Source organism: Physeter macrocephalus, unplaced genomic scaffold, assembly GCF_002837175.3.
Source record: "Physeter macrocephalus isolate SW-GA unplaced genomic scaffold, ASM283717v5 random_34, whole genome shotgun sequence".
NCBI lineage: Eukaryota > Metazoa > Chordata > Mammalia > Artiodactyla > Physeteridae > Physeter > Physeter macrocephalus.
Genome location: NW_021145320.1, coordinates 133,437 through 152,363, shown reverse-complemented (window position 1 = coordinate 152,363; position 18,927 = coordinate 133,437). Strand labels below are relative to the sequence as shown.

At 46.7% G+C, this 18,927-nt stretch overlaps 1 protein-coding gene across 1 annotated transcript in view; it reads right to left on the bottom strand.

Moving 5' to 3' along the window:
* ARMH1 (armadillo like helical domain containing 1) overlaps positions 1 to 18,798 on the bottom strand; it is a 37,356-nt gene extending 18,558 nt beyond the window's left edge. The window contains 3 exon segments of the mRNA XM_028483469.2: positions 3,253 to 3,480; positions 4,503 to 4,614; positions 18,690 to 18,798. Of these exon segments, the coding sequence (XP_028339270.1) occupies positions 3,253 to 3,458 (206 nt within the window). The 5' untranslated portion in view covers positions 3,459 to 3,480; positions 4,503 to 4,614; positions 18,690 to 18,798.
* Between the last annotated feature and the right edge of the window lie 129 nt (positions 18,799 to 18,927).

Genomic DNA, 18,927 nt, shown 5'->3' with positions numbered 1-18,927 from the left:
TTTACAATAGCCAGGACATGGAAACAACCTAAATGTCCAATGATAGATGAATGGATAAAGAAGATGCGGTACATATATACAATGGAATATTACTTAGCCATAAAAAGGAACAAGATTGGGTCATTTGTAGAGATGTGGATGGACCTAGAGTCTGTCATACAGAGTGAAGTGAGTCAGAAAGAGAAAAACAAATACCGTATATTAACGCATATATGTGGAATCTAGAAAAATGGTACAGATGAACCTATTTGTAGGGCAGGAAGAGAGATGTAGATATAGAGAACGGATATGAGGACACAGAGAGGGGAGGGGAGGGTGGGACGAATTGGAAGATTAGGTTTGACATAAATACACTACCATGTGTAAAACAGATAGCTAGGGCTTCCCTGGTGGCACAATGGTTGAGAATCTGCCTGCCAATGCATGGGATGTGGGTTCGAGCCCTGGTCTGGGAAGATCCCACATGCTACGGAGCAGCTAAGCCAGTGCTCCACAATTACTGAGCCTGCGCTCTAGAGCCTACAAGCCACAACTACTGAGTCTGCGTGCCACAACTACTGAGCCCGCACGCCTAGAGCCTGTGCTCCGCAGCAGGAGAAGCCACCGCAAGGAGAAGTCTGCGCACCGCAATGAAGAGTAGCACCGCTCGCCGCAACTAGAGAAAGCCCATGCACAGCAATGAAGACCCAATGCAGCCAAAACAAAACAAACAAACAAAAAACCCAGATAGCTAGTGGGAACCTGCTGTACAGCACAGGGAGCTCAGCTCAGTGCTCTGTGACGACCTAGATGGGTGAGATGGGGGGGCTTGGGAGGGAGGTCCAAGAGGGAGGGGATATATGTATACATATAGCTGATTCACTTCACTGTACAGCAGAAACTAACACAACATTGTAAAGCAATTTTAATCCAATAAAAAAACAATAAAATAAATAAATTAATTTAAAAAAAAGAAAAGAAAAATAAAGAGTCCAGGGACCCACCCTTAATCTACTAAATCAAAACCTGGTGGTGGGGTGGGGAGGCAGACTGGTTATCTGCATTTTAAACCTCTTTTATGCACACTAATGTCTGAGAATATTGGGGTTAACCTAGAGATGTACTCAGTGGATTCCCGTCGGACTGTGTTCAAGGCCTGAGTCTAATTAATAATTTTATCAGTGATTAACTATAAGAAGAGAGAGCTGTGTTTACCTAAGCCTTTAGTTCTGCTTAGCTTCAGAGTCTCTGGTTCATTCATTCCCTTGTTCAACAAACATGTATTAAGTACCCATTATGTGCCAGGCACGTGTTAGGTGTTAGAAATACAGAGAGGAGTAGAACAGATGTAATTCCTGCCCTTGTAGAGCCTACAATCCAGTGGGGGAAGAGAGATATTAAGCAGGTAATAACAAGATGTTATGACTATTAAAATAGAGGAAGTGCCATGAGTATATTTAACAGGGGAACCTAAGCTAGTCTGGGGCTCTGAAAAGGGCTTCCTGAGAAAGTGATGCTTGGATTGAGACCTGAATAATGGAGTATAAATTAGTTAAATAAAGAGGAGGTTTAGGGAAGGGGAGAGGGTTCAGGCAACGAGAAAAATACATAAGGAAAGGGTCTGAGATGAATCCATGGAGTGCTACGGGCACACGGAGCAGGAATATCCTGAAATCCACCCACGACTCAAACTATCACCATCATGGGGACCAGATCTGTCTTCAGCCCCAAGTCTGCTTCTGGGGCTCCTGAGCACTGGCACCTCAAACACAACATGTCCCAAATCAAACTTATCTACCCCCAGACTCACTCCTTTCCTTGTATTCTCTTCCCACATAATGATGTCCCATTCGCCTAGTTTCCCAAGCCAGAAACGTGAGAGTCTGTGGGAGACAAGTGGAGGTGGCAGCTGGGTTAACAGGTATGGAACTCAGATTCCAGAGAAATGTGGGCAGGGTACACATCTGAGAGTCCTCAAACTGGAGTGGTGCTGACATCCTGACAGTGGCTAGATCACTTAGGCAGAAGCTGAGAGCAAGTAGAACAGAGGGCTGTTGCTGGAGTCTGGCAAACACCAACATTTAAGGCATGGCTGAAGAGGAGCAGGATGGACAGAAAGAAAGGAGAAAACCAAGAGAACTGGTATCAGAAACCACAGGAAGTGTGTGACAGTGGGCGTGTGTGACTGTGTGTGAGTGTGTGTGTGTGTGTGTGTGTGTGTGTGTGTGGTGATATGGTCTATATGTGCTTCTTTTTGCTTTCCTTCTCTCTCTCTTTTTTTTTATTGAGGTAAAATTGACATAAACATTACATTAGTTTCAGGGAAGAATGTTTTGAGAAGTGGGAATGGTTGGCTGACAAATGCCACTGAGAGGTCCTGTATAAGGTCTGAGGATGTGGTCACTGGGTTTTACAATTAGAAAAGCATTGGTAACCTTGGCAAGACCTGTGTCAGTGGAGTGGAGGGGACAGAAGTCAGCTTGCAGTGGGTGTAGGAGAAAGGGAGGCGGGGAAGTTCAACAGACTTTTCAACAGGCTTCAGCACGAAGGGTAGAAGCAAGGTGGAATATAGGTTCCAGACAAGGACTGAATTAAAATTTTAAGGTGGAAGAGATTTGAGCATACATAAATGCTGATGAAAAATCTGGTAATGAGGCAAAAGTGAAGGCTATAGGAGAGAACGAATAAAGTCCTTGGGGAGATGGGAAGGGATTCAAGCACAACACAGACAGAGTATTAGTCCTAGACAAGGCACAACCACTTCAACTCTGATGGGAGCAAGAGAGGTTAGCAGTGAGAATGAGGATATATTTGTAGATTGGGAAGACAGGATGTTGAGGGAGTTCTTGACTTCAGGGATGGTATTTTGATCACTAGATGTCCTGTTCTAAAATCTGAGAAAGAATCAGGAGAAGAGCTCCCTCGACTACCTTTGTTCCTTTTCTCTCTCTTTTTTTTTTCCCTACTGCTGAATTCCTCCTGCTGAGGACCCTCTTCTATTTTATTTTTATTTATTATTATTATTTTTTGCGGTACGCGGGCCTCTCACTGTTGTGGCCTCTCCCGTTGCGGAGCACAGGCTCCGGATGCGCAGGCTCAGCGGCCATGGCTCACGGGCCCAGCCGCTCCGCGGCACGTGGGATCCTCCTGGACTGGGGCACGAACCCGTGTCCCCTGCAATGGCAGGCGGACTCTCAACCACTGCGCCACCAGGGAAGCCCCCTTTTCTCTTTTGAAGATTGCCTATTTGTTTTCCTGTTCAGCAAAGGATACGTGAGTCTAAGCCAGGTGGTCAAGCGGACCAGGAACAAGCTGGCTCCCTGGGAAAACTCCTGTTCCAGCTCAGGGGCAGTCTTGCCTTGGTTGGTTTCAATGAAATTGTTGAGGATGTGACTCCTTGTGACTTTGCCAGCATTGTCCCAATCCTGTAAAAAACTCAAGAGCCGGCTAATTGCTGCCTGCTCCTTTATAGAAGTCATGATCAGTGAGTCCTCAAGTTGGCTACAGAGGAGGGAAAACAGACAGGTTACCAAAGTATTCAGAACCATGCAAGGCCTGTAGTTACTCTGTGAGTTTTGCTTTTCCAGCAATCCTCTGAAGGCAGGGTGAGCCTCTGTCATCCTCATGGATGTAGTGACGTTCAAAATACACCTCTAGGACTGGTCACCTGCTACTTGAACAGGGAGGATCCAGCTGCGTTGTCATGGAATTAAGAATATACAATATAAATCTTTAGCTCTTTGGCTTCTCTGCTGGTGCCCGCAACTAAAAGGACCACAGGCTCCAGGTGATATGCAGATACTGCCTAAAACCATGGCCTCTCTCAGCCCTCACCTCACACAACATCAGAGACTGGGCCTTTAGAGACCCAGGCCCCTCTTACGCCAATCAGCCAAGGTAAAATGCTCCTTAATATTGTACCTGTGGCCTTTAGACTAACTCTCTTAAAAACAACTTTTAAACAAAGTTAGTGGGAAGAAAAAGATCTCATTCCAGAGTTAGATTACTGGGCTGTGGTTTGTAGGAGTCTGTGTCCTTGGAAGAGTGTTTTCAGTGGGGGAGGGAAGGTTTAAAATAAACCCGCTTTCCAAAAATAGTTGTGATTGAAAGTGTTATTATCCATAACAAATGTTAGTGCTGATGGGAGAGAGGCATGTGTGATTCTTTTGTCTAACAGACAAGTGAAAGTCATATTTCACATTATCATGGGGTTTTCTGTGCTTTACAGAATATTTGTGAAACATTACTTGCCGGGCCATGATTGATATGGAGAAAACAGCTTGTGTGTAGGGGAGATGTGTATTTCACGAAGACTGTTCAACATGAAATTTACAGTCCCATAAAGTGCTTCTACATCTTCGCCAGAGATATAGTTAAAAGGACTTTACAGTCTGAAACATCTTAAAATTGATTCTAAATTAACGTTTCCTCACATGTACTTGAGATACTGATGGGGCCCAACTCTCAGAATTTTATCAGGAAGCAGTTGAGGCATGCTAAGACAGACAGACATACACACCAACCTCCACTGCTCCTCAGAGGACACCGGGTATGTGCTCCCAGGAAGGGCGCCACGTAGCCTCAGGGATGGAGCCAACTACAGTATCCTGTCAGTCTTAACAGCCAGGTGAATAACTGTGGATCAACCGAAACACAAAAATGACCAAAACCCCTCATGGGATCAGGCATCAATCACTGTGAATGACATTACAGCCCTAAGTCTGAGAATAACTTACAGAGGCCATGGGCACCTTTAACAGCCAAACTGGACTCAAGAAACCGGGGATGAGTGGCTGTTCTAGACCCCAGGAAGGAGGGGTTGATACACCACCAACAGCAGGAAGCAGCCTGTGCCCCTCCCCTGCCGTGGATGGACCGTTTCTAGGATCAAAACTCAAAGTGCTATCAGAGATGCACCCAACAATTCTAGAACACCAACGGTGGGAAACTTTCAGCTGGATGCTCCATATTATGGCCCCTCGAGGTTTCCTTGGCTCTGTCTTCCCCATCAGCATTTTTTTTTTTTTTTTAAACAGGAAAAGAAAACTGACAAATGGCAGCTTTAAAGTCATAGTGGTACAGCTGTAAGTCATACATATGTAGTAAAGCACTGTGCGAGGCGATGAGGGAGCACACGTGTGAAGAGGCGCACCGCACTGCCCTGGCCTGGAGGAGCTCCAAATCTCGTAGTAGTGGGGAAGAACATGAGATTTAGAGTCAGACTGGGTTCAAGGCCCCACTGCCCACCTGACAAAGTAAAAGAGTAATAGTACCTGCCTCCCCCTTTTCCATCCTCCAGTCTCACTCAGAGGCAATCACTTTCAGCTCTTTTGGCTATTTCTTCTGGTGTTACCTTATTTGTCCAAATAATGAGTTTATACTACTTGCTATGGGCTGAATTCAACAAATCCATATGTTCAAGCCCTAACCCCCAGTGCCTCAGAATGTGACTCTATTTAGAGATAGGGTCTTTAAAGAGGTAATTAAGTTAAAATGAAGTCATCAGGGCGGGCCCTAATCCAACATAACTGGTATCCTTATTAATGGAGATTAGGACACGGACACATAAAGAGGGAAGGCCATCTGAAGACACCAGAAGGCAGCCATCTGCAAGCAAAGGAGAGAGGCCTCAGAAGAAGCCAATCCTGTGACACCTTGATCTTGGACACATTTATCAGAGGTACAGAACTGTGAGATAATAAATTTCTGTTGTTTAAGCCATCTGGTCTGTGCCACTTTGTCATGGCAGCCCTAGCAAACTAATACATTACTATTATTTGATTCGTCAATTTTAGGCACTATTTATTTCTAATTCTGAGGAATTAGCTCTCTTGCACCACTCTAACCCCCATTTTTCTCCCCTCATTCTCACAATATAGTTTTCCACAATTTATAGTTAAATCAATAGTTAGTGTTTACATTATTGACCAAGTAAATAAACACTGTTCATTCAAGCTGTAAACGACTATTATGTTTTCCTTCTCTTACAAGTTGGTTTTACCTGGAGTTAATAATTGTTTCTTTTTTCAATTGTTTAATTTTCTAAGTACTAGAGCTGTTTTCTTCCAAATATTCCAAACACACAGCAATGATCTTTCTGAATGTTCAACCCCTAACTGATCAGCCCCATCTTCTCCCTGGAGAACTCTGTCCCAAGGACCTCTGTCTTTCTGCTCCAGTTTGGACTGGCTGCTTGCTAAGCTTGGCGTACAAATGTTGTCCTGGGATTTCCTTTTGCCTGTCTTCGCTATTGCCCTATTTCCTGGATCCACCTCATCCTCCTTGGTTTACTCTCTCATTTTGTTAAAGCACATTCTCCAGTAGCTTCCTAAGAAATGAATTTTCTTCTGTGTCCCTGAAAATCTGAAAGTATTCTGAGTTCATGTCAGATTGGTTGGGTGTGTAATTCCAGGTTAGAACAAGCTTCCCTCGATTGAGCATCCCAGGGCTGCTGTTGAGAAATCTGACATCATTCTGATTTCTGTGCCTTTGTCTGTGGCTTGTTTTTTCACTCTTGATGCTTTGCAAACCTTTTCTGAAATTGTATGATGATGTGCCTTGGTGCAGGTCTTTTTCAGTTATTATACTAAGCCTTCCATGCTGTGTTCTTCAGTTTTTGAAAATTTCTTTAACAGGCAACAAACTAGACTTTTCACTGAGAAACTCACAAATGTCAGTCAGTGGAGAGTTTTTTTTTTTTCTTTTTTCCCTACCTGGGATTCTCAGGGCCTCTGGAGAAGAGTTTTCTACTTTCCCAGGGAGGATGAGAGGGTAGGGGTGCTAAGTGCCTGGCTGCTGGCATCCTGGGGGTGGGGTGGGGGAGGGACTAGGGCTGCCACCATGTAGTGTGTAAATCTTCCCTCCATCCCTCAGTTTTCCACCCTGTATCTCATCCCTGCCCTTCAAACCCTGCCTGAAGTCCCTGAGTATGGAGGCCTCCAGAGTTCCTCCTTATGCAGCAAGAGAGTTTAGAGTAGTCGTTTGGCTTTTGAGAGCGGAGCTCTGGGGCCGCAGCAAAGTGCTCTCCACACAGACTCCAGCCAAGCCCCCATGTTTAGCCCTGTACCTCATTGCTGACCTTCTGGAGTAACTCATGCTTCCAAGGCATTAAGCATCTTGGAGATTAAACTGGGTGAGCTGATTTGCTTCTTGTTGGTAATCTCCCCTGGTTGGCAGCTGGTTTGTAACTTCTTAGGATGTTTCAAGTCAGGTAACACTCCCCCACCTGCCTTCTACTTCCATATATCTGTTGACTTTCATCTGCTGTTGCTTCCTTCTCTGAGCTTTTGTAACTTAATACCTTTTATATTTCTTTAGTGTTAAGTCAGCAAGGTTTTGAGAGGTAGGAGGAAATACGGGGGCAGCCATGTTTAATCAAGAGACTACAGCCACATATTTATTTTATTTTATTTTATTTTTTTTGTGGTATGCGGGCCTCCTTCTGCTGTGGCCTCGCCCGTTGCGGAGCACAGGCTCCGGATGCGCAGGCTCAGCGGCCATGGCTCACGGGCCCAGCCGCTCCGCGGCATGTGGGATCCTCCCAGACCGGGGCGCGAACCCGGTTCCCCTGCATCGGCAGGCGGAAGCGCAACCGCTGCGCCACCAGGGAAGCCCCACATATTTATTTTAATCTCAACTTTTCTTCAAAATAAGATTTGATGATGATTGAAAAAAAAAACCCTAAAACCTAATAAGTACAGTTTTAAAAAGAATTAAAGAAAGAAAACTGGGAAAAGGGGAGAAACGTACCACTTTCAAGAGTTCATATTACATTTGTAGGCTTTATGACTCCCAAATCCGTATTTTCAGCCTGGGCCTCCCTCCCAGGCTGAGAATATGATTAAATGACCACAGACGTCTTCCTTGGTAGGTTTCACACACTCTTCAAATCCATAAGTCCCAAACTGAACTCATCAAGCCCTCACCCCTGCTCCTTTCCCTACGTTGGTCCTATTTCAGTGACTGTTACCACTCTCCTAGTCACTCAAGAGCTATGTTGATGTATTCCTCTCCCTTGCCCTCCTCATCCAATCTGCTGCCAGGTTCTGCCAATTATACCACCCAAATCTCCCTCAGATCAGTCTACTTAGCTTCATCTCCACTGCCACTGTTGTAGTTTACCCCCATCCCTCACGTGGATCGCTGCAACAGCCTCCTAACTGATCTTTGGGTTTACCCCAACCTAATCTCCACAGTGATGCGACAGTCTTCTTTTTATATCATTAAAATAAAATGCGCTTTATTTTCTATACAATTTTTAAAGGATACACTCCATTTACAGTAATTACAAAATATTGGCTATATTCTCCAGGTAGTGATGTGAGATTCTTTAAAAAATGCAAATCGGGCATACTTCCCTGCTTAAAACTCTCCAGTTGATACCCATTACCCTTCTTCAATTCAGGCCGAAGAACGTCTTCAATTGAAATACGAGTCTGTCCCCCCGTACCCCGCCCCCCAAATCACTGCTTCCAGTAGGAACCAAGGGGACGCTGCCAGCTTCCCCATGCTTCACACACCATTCTCTAAAGTTCTCATACTGCTGGGACTTTCCTGGTGGCACAGTGGTTAAGAATCCGCCTGCCAATGCCGGGGACACAGATTCAAGCCCCGGTCCGGGAAGATCCCACATGCCACGGAGCAACTAAGCCCGTGTGCCACAACTACTGAGCCTGCGCTCTAGAGCCCTCGAGCCACAACTACTGAAGCCCACGTGCCTAGAGCCCATGCTCCGCAACAAGAGAAGCCACCGCAATGAGAAGCCCGTGCAGCTCAACGAAGAGAAGCCCCTGCTCGCCGCAACTAGAGAAAGCCCGCGCACAGCAATGAAGACTCAACACAGCCAAAAATAAATAAATTCATTAAAAAATAATAAAGTCCTCATACTGTTTCACAATCATTTCTTTTCCTCTGAGGTCAGGCGTCCTGTCCCTCCCTGACTCCCTTGCCCCAGTGCTGACTTACTTGCCATACCCTCTTGCACCCAAGTCCTCCTGTTTACCCATGAGCTGCTAGGCAATTTCAGCATCAACCTGTTCCATCTTCGTAATTTTGGCCAGCATCGTCCCTGGCACATCATGGATATTCAACAAGTGTTATTTAAATTGACATCCGGGCTTCCCTGGTGGCGCAGTGGTTAAGAATCTGCCTGCCAATGCAGGGGACATGGGTTCGAGCCCTGGTCCGGGAAGATCCCACATGCCGTGGAGCAACTAAGCCCGTGCGCCACAACTGCTGAGCCCTCGTGCTACAACTCCTGAAGCCCGGGTGCCTAGAGTCCGTGCTCCACAACAGGAGAGGCCACCGCAGTGAGAGGCCCATGCACCTAAACGAAGAGTTAGCCTCCACTCACCGCAACTAGAGAAAGCCCGCGCACAGCAACGAAGACCCAACACAGCCAAAAAAAGATAAATTAAATAAATAAATTAAATAAATAAAAATAAAATAAATTGACATCCAACACACTGTGCTCATAATGAGCATTTTAATTTCCTTAACCCCACACAGTAATTAAGTAAACAGATGTCCTGGGTGCCACTCCTAGCCAAGCACTGGGACTGGCATTGGTCAACATAACAAATATATTTTTTGCCCTCAAGTTGCTTACAACCCTGAGAAAACCATAATTCAAAAAGAGTCATGTACCACAATGTTCATTGCAGCTCTATTTACAATAGCCAGGACATGGAAGCAACCTAAGTGTCCATCGACAGACGACAGGATAAAGAAGATGTGGCACATATATACTCAGCCGTAAAAAGAAACGAGTTATTTGTAGTGAGGTGGATGGACCTAGAGACTGGCACACAGAGTGAAGTAAGTCAGAAAGAGAAAAACAAATAGCGTATGCTAACACATATATATGTATGGAATCTAAAAAAAAAAGGTTCTGAACAACCTAGGGGCAGGACGGGAATAAAGATGCAGATGTAGAGAATGGACTTGTGGACATGGGGAGGGGGAAGGGTAAGCGGGACGAAGTGAGAGAGTGGCATGGACATATATACACTACCAAATGTAGGGTGGATAGCTAGCGGGAAGCAGCCACATAGCACAGGGAGATCAGCTCGGTGCTTTGTGACCACCTAGAGGGGTGGGATAGGGAGGGTGGGAGGGAGGGAGACGCAAGAGGGAGGAGATATGGGGACATATGTATATGTATAGCTGATTCACTTTGTTATAAAGCAGAAACTAACACACCATTGGAAAGCAATTATACTCCAATAAAGATGTTAAAAAAATAAAAAGGTGCTTACAAACTGGTGGGGTAGAGAGAAAGGGAACCAGATGATTTTACTGAAAAGTGTAAAGTGCTCTCATGGGGGTAAATCCCAGGGTCTGCTGGGGCTTGTAGGAGAGGCACAAAATCTGGACTCTGGTGACCTCCATCCAATCCAGCGTCCACACTCATGGTCCACAGCCTAAACTTTGTGAATAGCCTGGGAAGTCTACAATTCCGAGCTCCTTACCCTCCCACCCCTTCCATCTGTTCTCAGGAGATCTACTCTTGGGCTTCACAAAAAAGTTATAGGCCATTAGGCAAAAACGTCCTCACAGTCTCTTCATTCTTCCCATGTTATGGTATCCATACCCATCCTTCTCTTTTCCTTCTTTACCCCTTTACCACAGCTCTACACCCACCCATCCTGCCTCCTTAGAGCCCCCACTCCATCCACTACTCCCTCTTCCCCTGGGTCCTCAACTGCTCTCTTTAATTAGGCATTTTTTCTTAACTTACTTAATTCTTGCCTATCCTAAAACAAAAATAAGCAAAAATGAAAACAAAAACCACTTAACTCACCCTCTTGTCCCCCTGCAGTCACCTCTCTGGTTTTTGCCCTTCACAGGAAAGCTTCTTAAAAACAGTCTACACACTCTTTTCTGATCCTCCACGGACCAGTCTCTCCTCAACCCACTGCAATTCTGCTTCTCTGCACTCCCCCTTCACTTGCTTGCACATTCAGCCATGTCTCTGATAACCTCCTAATTGTCCAGGTCAATGAGGACATCTTAGTCCTCTGTTTACTTGTTCTGTTGCTGCAACAACTAACATCACTGACCATCCCTCCTGCTCAAAAGGATTTCTTCCCTGACGCCTCTCCACCCTGACATCTTCTCTTGGACAGCCCGCATCCCTGGCTGCTGCCTCCTGCCATCCCATCTTTCAGTTTCCAGTGCCTGTCACATTGTACGTAAATCCTCAGTAAATTGTCTCAGACGTGACTAGGAGTCCCCTGCCCCACTGCCAACCTTACTATCAGCAATTCCATTCAACGTGAAAGTCAACAAATACTGAGAGACACGCGTGTCCCATCCTTGGGTTAGGCCTCTAGGGATAACTGTGAGAACAAAACAGAGTTCCTTCCCTCAAGGGGTATGCAGTTTGGGGGTGGCATAGAGCCCTGTAAATAAACCATTTTAAGTCCAAGAGTGTGGTAAGCGCTAGGACGGGGCAAGCACAGGATACTTTGGGAATGTGAGCGAGGGACACCTAACCCAGCCTTAGTTGGGGTGCGGGCTGTTATGGAAGATTTCCAGAGGAGATGCCATCCAGGCTGAAAGGCATCTGCAGCTAGCCAGGTGAAGAGGTGAGGAAGCTGTACTCCAGGTAGAGGGAATAAAATATGCGGAGGCTCAGAAGCGCGCAAGTGTAAGGTATATTTAAAGAATTGCGAGTGGAAGGCAGTGTGGCATAGTGGTCAGGAACACAGACACTGGAGTTGGATGATCTTCCACCTCCCGGCTGTGTGACGTTATGCAAATTACTTAACCTCTCCAGGCTTCAGTTCTCTTACCTGAGAAGAGGGGATAATAATACCTCATAAGGTATTATGAGGTATTATGACCCTCGTAAGGGTCAACAAACTGCCTAACATATAGGAAACCCTCAATAAAGCTTAGTTCTTATTTTCATTGCTGAGATTGTTCAGAGTGGCTGGAGCACAGTATGAGGATGGAAGCGGCAAGAGACGAGGCTGGGAAAACGGGTGGAGGCCAGAGAACAAGGGGCCCTTGATGCTCTGCTGCAGGGTCAGCACTCTACCCTGAGGGCAACGTGAGGATTTTAAGTCAAGGGCTTTAAGTCAAGAGTGACAAGAAAAGCCTTTGTTCTAGGAATAGCATCTTGACTCTAGTGTAGAAAGGTGATCAGAAAGGGGCAAGACTGGAGGCAGGGCACCAGTTAGGAAGCTGTTCCCATAATCTCGGCAAAAGATGCTGATGACACGAGGGTTGGAGAGAAGTAGAAACACCACATAGGAAGGAGCGACAGGACCTGGTGACTGTCTGACTGTGGAGGATGAAAGGGAGAGGAATCAGGGAGGATGCCCAGATAACCCTGCTTCCTACTTCACAGAGAGAACAGGGCCCATCAGGAGCAACTCCCTTCTCTCCCTCCATTTTTTTTTGGGGGGGGCTGTGCCACATGGTTTGCGGGATCTCAGTTCCCCAACCAGGGACTGAACCCAGGCCACGGCAGTGAAAGCCTGGAATCCTAACCACTAGGCCACCAGGGAACTCCTTCTCCCTCTATCCTTTTTTTTTTTTTTTTTTTATTTTTTTAGCTATGTTGGGTCTTCATTGCTGTGGGCGGGCTTCTCATTGCTGTGGCTTCTCTTGTTGCAGAGCACTGGCTCTAGGCATGGGGGCTTCAGTAGTTGTGGCATGCAGGCTTCAGCAGCTGTGGCTCACGGGCTCTAGAGCGCAGGCTCAGTAGTTGTGGCACATGGGCTTAGTTGCTCCGCGGCATGTGGGATCTTCCTGGACCAGGGCTTGAACCCGTGTCCCCTGCATTGGCAGGCAGATTCTTAACCACTGCACCACCAGGGAAGTCCTCTCCCCCTATTCTTAACCTCACCACATGGGCACGCAGCCTTTCCATGTGAGCTAGATTCTGCCCCTCTATCTTCAATCTCTCCATCTCCTCTGACTCCTCCTAAACTTGCTCGATCTCTGTCAACCCCAACAAATACATAAACAAAGCCTTTCCCTCAAGCTTCTACACTTCCTCCCTTCTTCACCCCCAAATTTCTCCTTCTGGCCTACAGGATAAAGTCTGAACTCAATGTGGCATACAAGATCCTTCAAAACTTGACGCCAGCTTAGCCTCATCTGCAGTCACTTCCACGTTACAGCAGACACCAACTTCTCAACTCCCCAGGCCCTTCCAGGGCCCACTTGTATCTCAACCCTGCTCTGCCATCAGGAATGGCCAGCCTCCTTTTTGCCCTTTGGCTAATTCCCCAAGACAGCTAGGGGTTCTCAGGTCTGTGGTCCCACTTATACCACCTCTTCTCCTGCTATGCTGTAAAACTTCACCGTCCCTCCCACTAGAATGTGAGTTCCTCAAGGGCAGGGGTTGGTCCTCCCTGTCTCTATGTCCCCAGGGCCTGCCTAATGCCTGGCGCAAAACAGATGTTTAATAAAATGCTCGCTGGGTGAATGAGTAAAGAAATCAGCCAGCTCCCGTTTAGATGGTTATATCTGAATGTTCATGATATGTAGGTCCGTAAAACTACCAACTTCCCAAAGCTGCCATGTGCAGAGCGGCAGAATCTCCATCCAAGAAGGCCAGTGCATAGTCTATGAGGCATTTTACAGCTGACAGGAAACAGCAATGTCAGCAGCGGTGTCATCTTTGGACACTAAGGACAGGGATTCAGTGCCATGAACTGTCAGTTAAATTGTAATTGGAGTGAACTGTTCCTCTGCAAACCATAATGTTCTTTAGCTGCAGCCAAATGGCATTCAAGAAGGAGAGAAAATTTTTTGAAATGTCAAAGAAATCATTTCCAATTTGGTGCTCACAACCAGAGACTCTAATGATCAGTGGAAATGAGAAGCAAACAAATTAGCACTAATGGATAATGGCTTTTGGAAAAGAGGATTTAATTTATAGTCAACTGATCATGGCATGCAGAATGCAGTAAAAGTCAGTTTCACCAGCTTGATCATAAGAACCAGAGCACACCCAGAATGCCAGAGAAAAATATACGTATGCCATCATGCTTATTGGAAACTCTCTGTAAGTGGCAGCCAATTAAAATGGTCATTATTTTACCTTGGAGAGAAAATGGTCTGAAAAAATCAAAGCACATGAAATTAAAATCTGGATTAGGAACCTCGGTCCAAATTGGTTTGTTTGTGGCCTTCTAACCTTGGCAAGGTCTTCTGCAAGGACGACAAACCTACTTTGTCTTCAGCCCAGAGTGGACTCTTTGTTTTTAATTTCCTCTCCATCTTCAGAGGTGATTAATAAATCTGGACTCATTCATAAATCATTTCTATAGTAGCCAAATGGTTCTCCTTTGCGCCAGGAAACGAAAATCACAGAAATCTCAAAACCCTCAGCTCTTGTACTAAGCTAAAGGTCCTTAGCAACAAGTGAGAAGAGGTATTAAAAATCAAAAGGTCACTAGGTTTCGCTTCTAAATAAAATTTCTCAGAGGGCTTTTTCCCTCCTAAATCAAAAGACACATTTCTAAAAGCAGGAAGCCTCCAGGGCATGGGCTGCCAGCCTGGCTCCTTGTCCCCACATGGCCTCGGAGATAAGGCAGTCACTGTCTCCTGTTCCTGCGGGTTCCACCTGCACAATGGGACAGAGGCCTTCTCCCAACCCGACTCTTCACTCTCAGCTCCTCATTCAGAGAGAGAGAGAAGAGATGGAGACAGAGACAGAAACATTCTCCTTTCAACTTCAGGCCCAGCCAAAGAGGGTGTCCTGGCCTTTACTTCCACCTCAGGGCCAAATGCAACACAATTTGTCACTTTCTTCTCATAGACACCCTTCCTTCTGCTCCCCACTCATACCCACTTCACAGACTCCATCTGCCCCATCTCTTCCCCACAGCCAGCCACCATTCCCTCCATTCTGTTTCCATAGACCATTTTCCCCATCTCCTTCCTGCAAAACCTACTGCTGTCACCAGCTTCCCAGACCTACCCTCATTCTCTACCCATGGACCCCCTTTTCCTCTCCCCAGACTAACTTCTGCCCCCAGCTCCACTCCACAGGCCTGGCTTCACGCCCTCCCCACAAAATGTAACTCTCTAGGTCAACCAGAGTCTCTCTGCCCAAGTTCTCCTCACCCCTTCATTGCTCTATGCTTCATCTTCCTTGACCTGATTTCCTGTCCTTCCTTCCCTTCCCAACCCTCTTACTCTTCCCTGGAAAACTTTTGTTTCTGATCAGCAAAGTCTCCTCCACACTTAGCGGCTCCACACTCGTTCTGCCCACCTCCAGCCTGCCCCGGAAGCTGGCTCTTCCTCAGGGCGCCACTTCTGCATAGCCGATCCTGGAGGAGGCTGCTTATACTCTTAAACCCAAGGGATCTCAGGACTGGGAGAGGGGCTAATGTCTCCCCACCAAAGTCCAATTCAGTTCCTATTCTACCTGCTCTTTGTAAAAACCCTTGCTACTTTAGGATCATGCCATTCAGCTGTATTGACCTTTGCCCCTCCTCTTGCTGTCATCTACAGACTCCAGAACAACCTGCTTTACTGGTACCTGGTTCACAAGCATCCTCTTCCCTTTTCCTTCCTCAAGTCCTGCCATCATCTGGGGGGATTTCAGTGGCCATATGAACATCTTGGCTGTCTTCTGTATTCCACTTTGGCCACCTGCTACCATGGCCATACCCTGGACCCTGTCATCACTTGAAACTACTCAAACTTCATTAGTCCACTTTCTCATCATAACTCTCTCATTCAACTGTTTCCAAGATATGGGTTCTCTGACTTCATTGGGACCTCCAGCCCATAACACTTTTACTCTCTCCTATGCAGTTTAGGGTCTAAGATCCACCATCTCAACCACTCTTTTGCCAGGATCCTCAACTTCCTTGTCCTTTGTCCTTCCATTTCATCCACCTGATAAAATTCAAACCTGGATCAACTCAATTCACCTCTCTGCAGCCACCAAGTAGATGGCTGAATATTGTTGGGGGAAAAATACATAGCACACAACCATGCAGACTGCTGCTGCTACAAAATAATGGTCACCAACCTCAGTAGGGCTCTAACTGCCCAGAAAGCTGTATGCTACCTCAGTCATCTTGCTCCCATTCTCCACTGCAGCTATTTCAATCCTTCTCTGCTGGTCTCAAATCCTGCAAATCATCTCCAGTCCCTTTCTCCCTGGCTGATACCATGTCCCTATTCCACAGAAAAAATAAGAACCACCATACAAGAATTCTCTCAAGTTCCTGCCACCAAATCTACTAATGTACTAATCTCGCATGCCTCCTTTCTGTCACCAGGCAAATGTCCCTCTAAGTGAACTTCTCCACTGTTTTGGATCCCCTACTCAGGAGTCCCCAACCCCCGGGCCGCGGACGGGTAGCAGTCCGTGGCCTGTTAGGAACCGGGCCGCAGAGCAGGAGGTGAGCGGCGGGCAAGGGAGCGAATCTTCATCTGCCGCTCCCCATCGCTCGCCTTACCGCCTGAACCATCCCCTCCTCTGCCCCATCCGTGGAAAAATTGTCTTCCACCAAACCAGTCCCTGATGCCAAAAAGGTTGGGTACTGCTGCCCGATCTTATTCTTTTTCTGGGGGCGCCACTCTCTGTTACCTCTTTTTCCCTATAATATTATCTTTTTCTCTTTGCTGGATCCATGCCAACAGCATTTCTCCCATCTGAATAAAATCTGCCTCTCCTTCCAGCTATTTTCTTCTCTCTTTTTACCTCTTAAAGAGCCAAACTTCTTAAAAGTGTAGTCTTCACTTCCTCACCTTCCCACCCACTTCTCAACTCACTGTAATTCGACCTCAGCTCCCACCACTCCACTGAAACTGCCTTTACAACCACTTCCTTGTTTCTAAAACCAGTGGATTTTTTTTAGACCTTATTTTACTTGATTAGTCATCAGCCTTCAACACTTTCCTCCCCTGGTTTCTGGGAAACCATGTTCTACTACTGATTAATTAACCACTGTGGACACTTCATCTCAATTACCTTTGCAGAACCTCAAATGTAGGTGCTTCTCAGGGCTCTGTGCTAGGCCCTCTTCTCTTCTTACTCTACACATACTCCCTGAGCAAGCCCAACAAATCAATCCACTCGTGTGGCTGCCATATAAGGCACGACAGACTACACATTTTAATTTCCAGTTTAGACTTATCTTGCAAACTCCAGTTAGGCATACTCAACTGCCTCTTGGACACCTCCACTTGGATGTCCCACTGGCACCTCAAACTCACCATGCCCAGAACTGACCCTCTCCTAAGAACTCTCCTTTCTGTTTGCCCAAGGCAGGAATTTAGAAGTCATTCTTCATTTTTCCTACTTACTCCATGTCCAACCAGTTACCAAGTCCAGTTCTTTTAAACTTGTCTAAGGAATCCATCCCCTTTTCTTCAATCCTGTTACCTCTCCGTGTTTCAGGCCACCATAATCCTTCCCCATTACTAGAACAACTTCCAAAACTGGTCTCCCTCCTTCTCCCAATCCCCAATCCATTCTCTTCATTGATCTTTCTAAAACACAAATCTGACTGTTACTCTTCCACTTAAAGCCCTGCAGCCTCCCCATTGTCCTTAGGATAAAGTCTAAGCTCTTGTGCTCATTGGTGTAAAATGCATTGGAAATTTTTTCCATCAGTAAGATCTACCCGTAAGTTCAGAGTTGAGAGTGGTATCAAAGACCCTCCAGAATCTGGGCCTACCTGTTCCTCCAAGGTTGCTCTCCCATTAGTCTCTCCTCTGGCCAGGAAATGCTCATAATTCCTGGCACCAACCCCTCACTTTCCTCTCTTTTTATAAATAAATTTATTTATTTTTGCCTGCGTTGGGTCTTTGTTGCTGCACGCGGGCTTTCTCTAGTTGCGGCGAGCGGGGGTTACTCTTCGTTGCAGTGCGTGGGCTTCTCATTGGGTGGCTTCTCTTGTTGTGGAGCACAGGCTCTAGGCACGCGGGCTTCAATAGTTGTGGCTCACGAGCTCTAGAGCGCAGGCTCAGTAGTTGTGGCTCATGGGCTTTGTTGCTCTGCGGCATGTGGGATCTTCCCCGACCAGGGCTTGAACCCGTGTCCCCTGCATTGGCAGGCGGATTCTTAAGCACTGCACCACCAGGGAAGCCCTCACTTTCCTCTCTTTGAGCCCTGTAAGGTCTCATATCTCCACAAGTCTTTCAAAGCCCAGCTCAAGAGCCATCAGCACTGCCATAAATGCCCCTTCTAATTCTGAGCTCCTAAAATCCTTAGGGCCTACTCTTCTTGTAGTACTTACCCCTTGCACAGTATTGCAGTTGGCTCATGCATGATTTCTCTCCCTCTCCTTTTAAGATTTATGGAAGTCAGAGCCAAAAACTTAATCCTCACTAGAGTCCACCTATCTAACAGGTGGTCAGTAAATATTTTTAAGCGCGCGGATAAATTTAAGAAAACTGTACCCCCAGCCCCTTTATGTCCCACACGAACAGGGCATTCTCTAAAGTATTCGCTAGAAAATAGCACCTCCTTTGCATCCTACCCACCTCACCAGTCGTAATATTCCTCAACCAGCTGGGTGGAGGATGGGCTGGCACGCATTCCTGTGGCCGTTTTGTACGGTTTTCTACCTCCAGCCCTCGGAGCTGCGGCTGGTAGAGGATAGCAGAAATAGCTAGATGATGTAAGTCAAAGGGCACTGCTGTCCACCCGGTACGATAACACACGGTTAGGAAGGAAGACCCTCCCCAACCCCAGAACACAGCAACTCTCCCGCTGACCCTCTTACCTACACAGGAGGGTGGGGACTCTTCCTGACCGGCGTCTTGGCTGGCCAATACCTGATCCAGATCAAGCGAGTCAGCCAGTGGCTGAGGGCCAGGGATAGAGCGGGGCGGGGCATGGTTGCTAGGGACGAGCTAGCAGTGTGCTGCGAGAGTCCCCGAGAGAGACTCGGTGGTTGCTAAGGCGGGAGGTCAGAGAGCGCGGCTCAGGGATTGGGTAGCGTCGAGGGAGGTGGGTGGTGA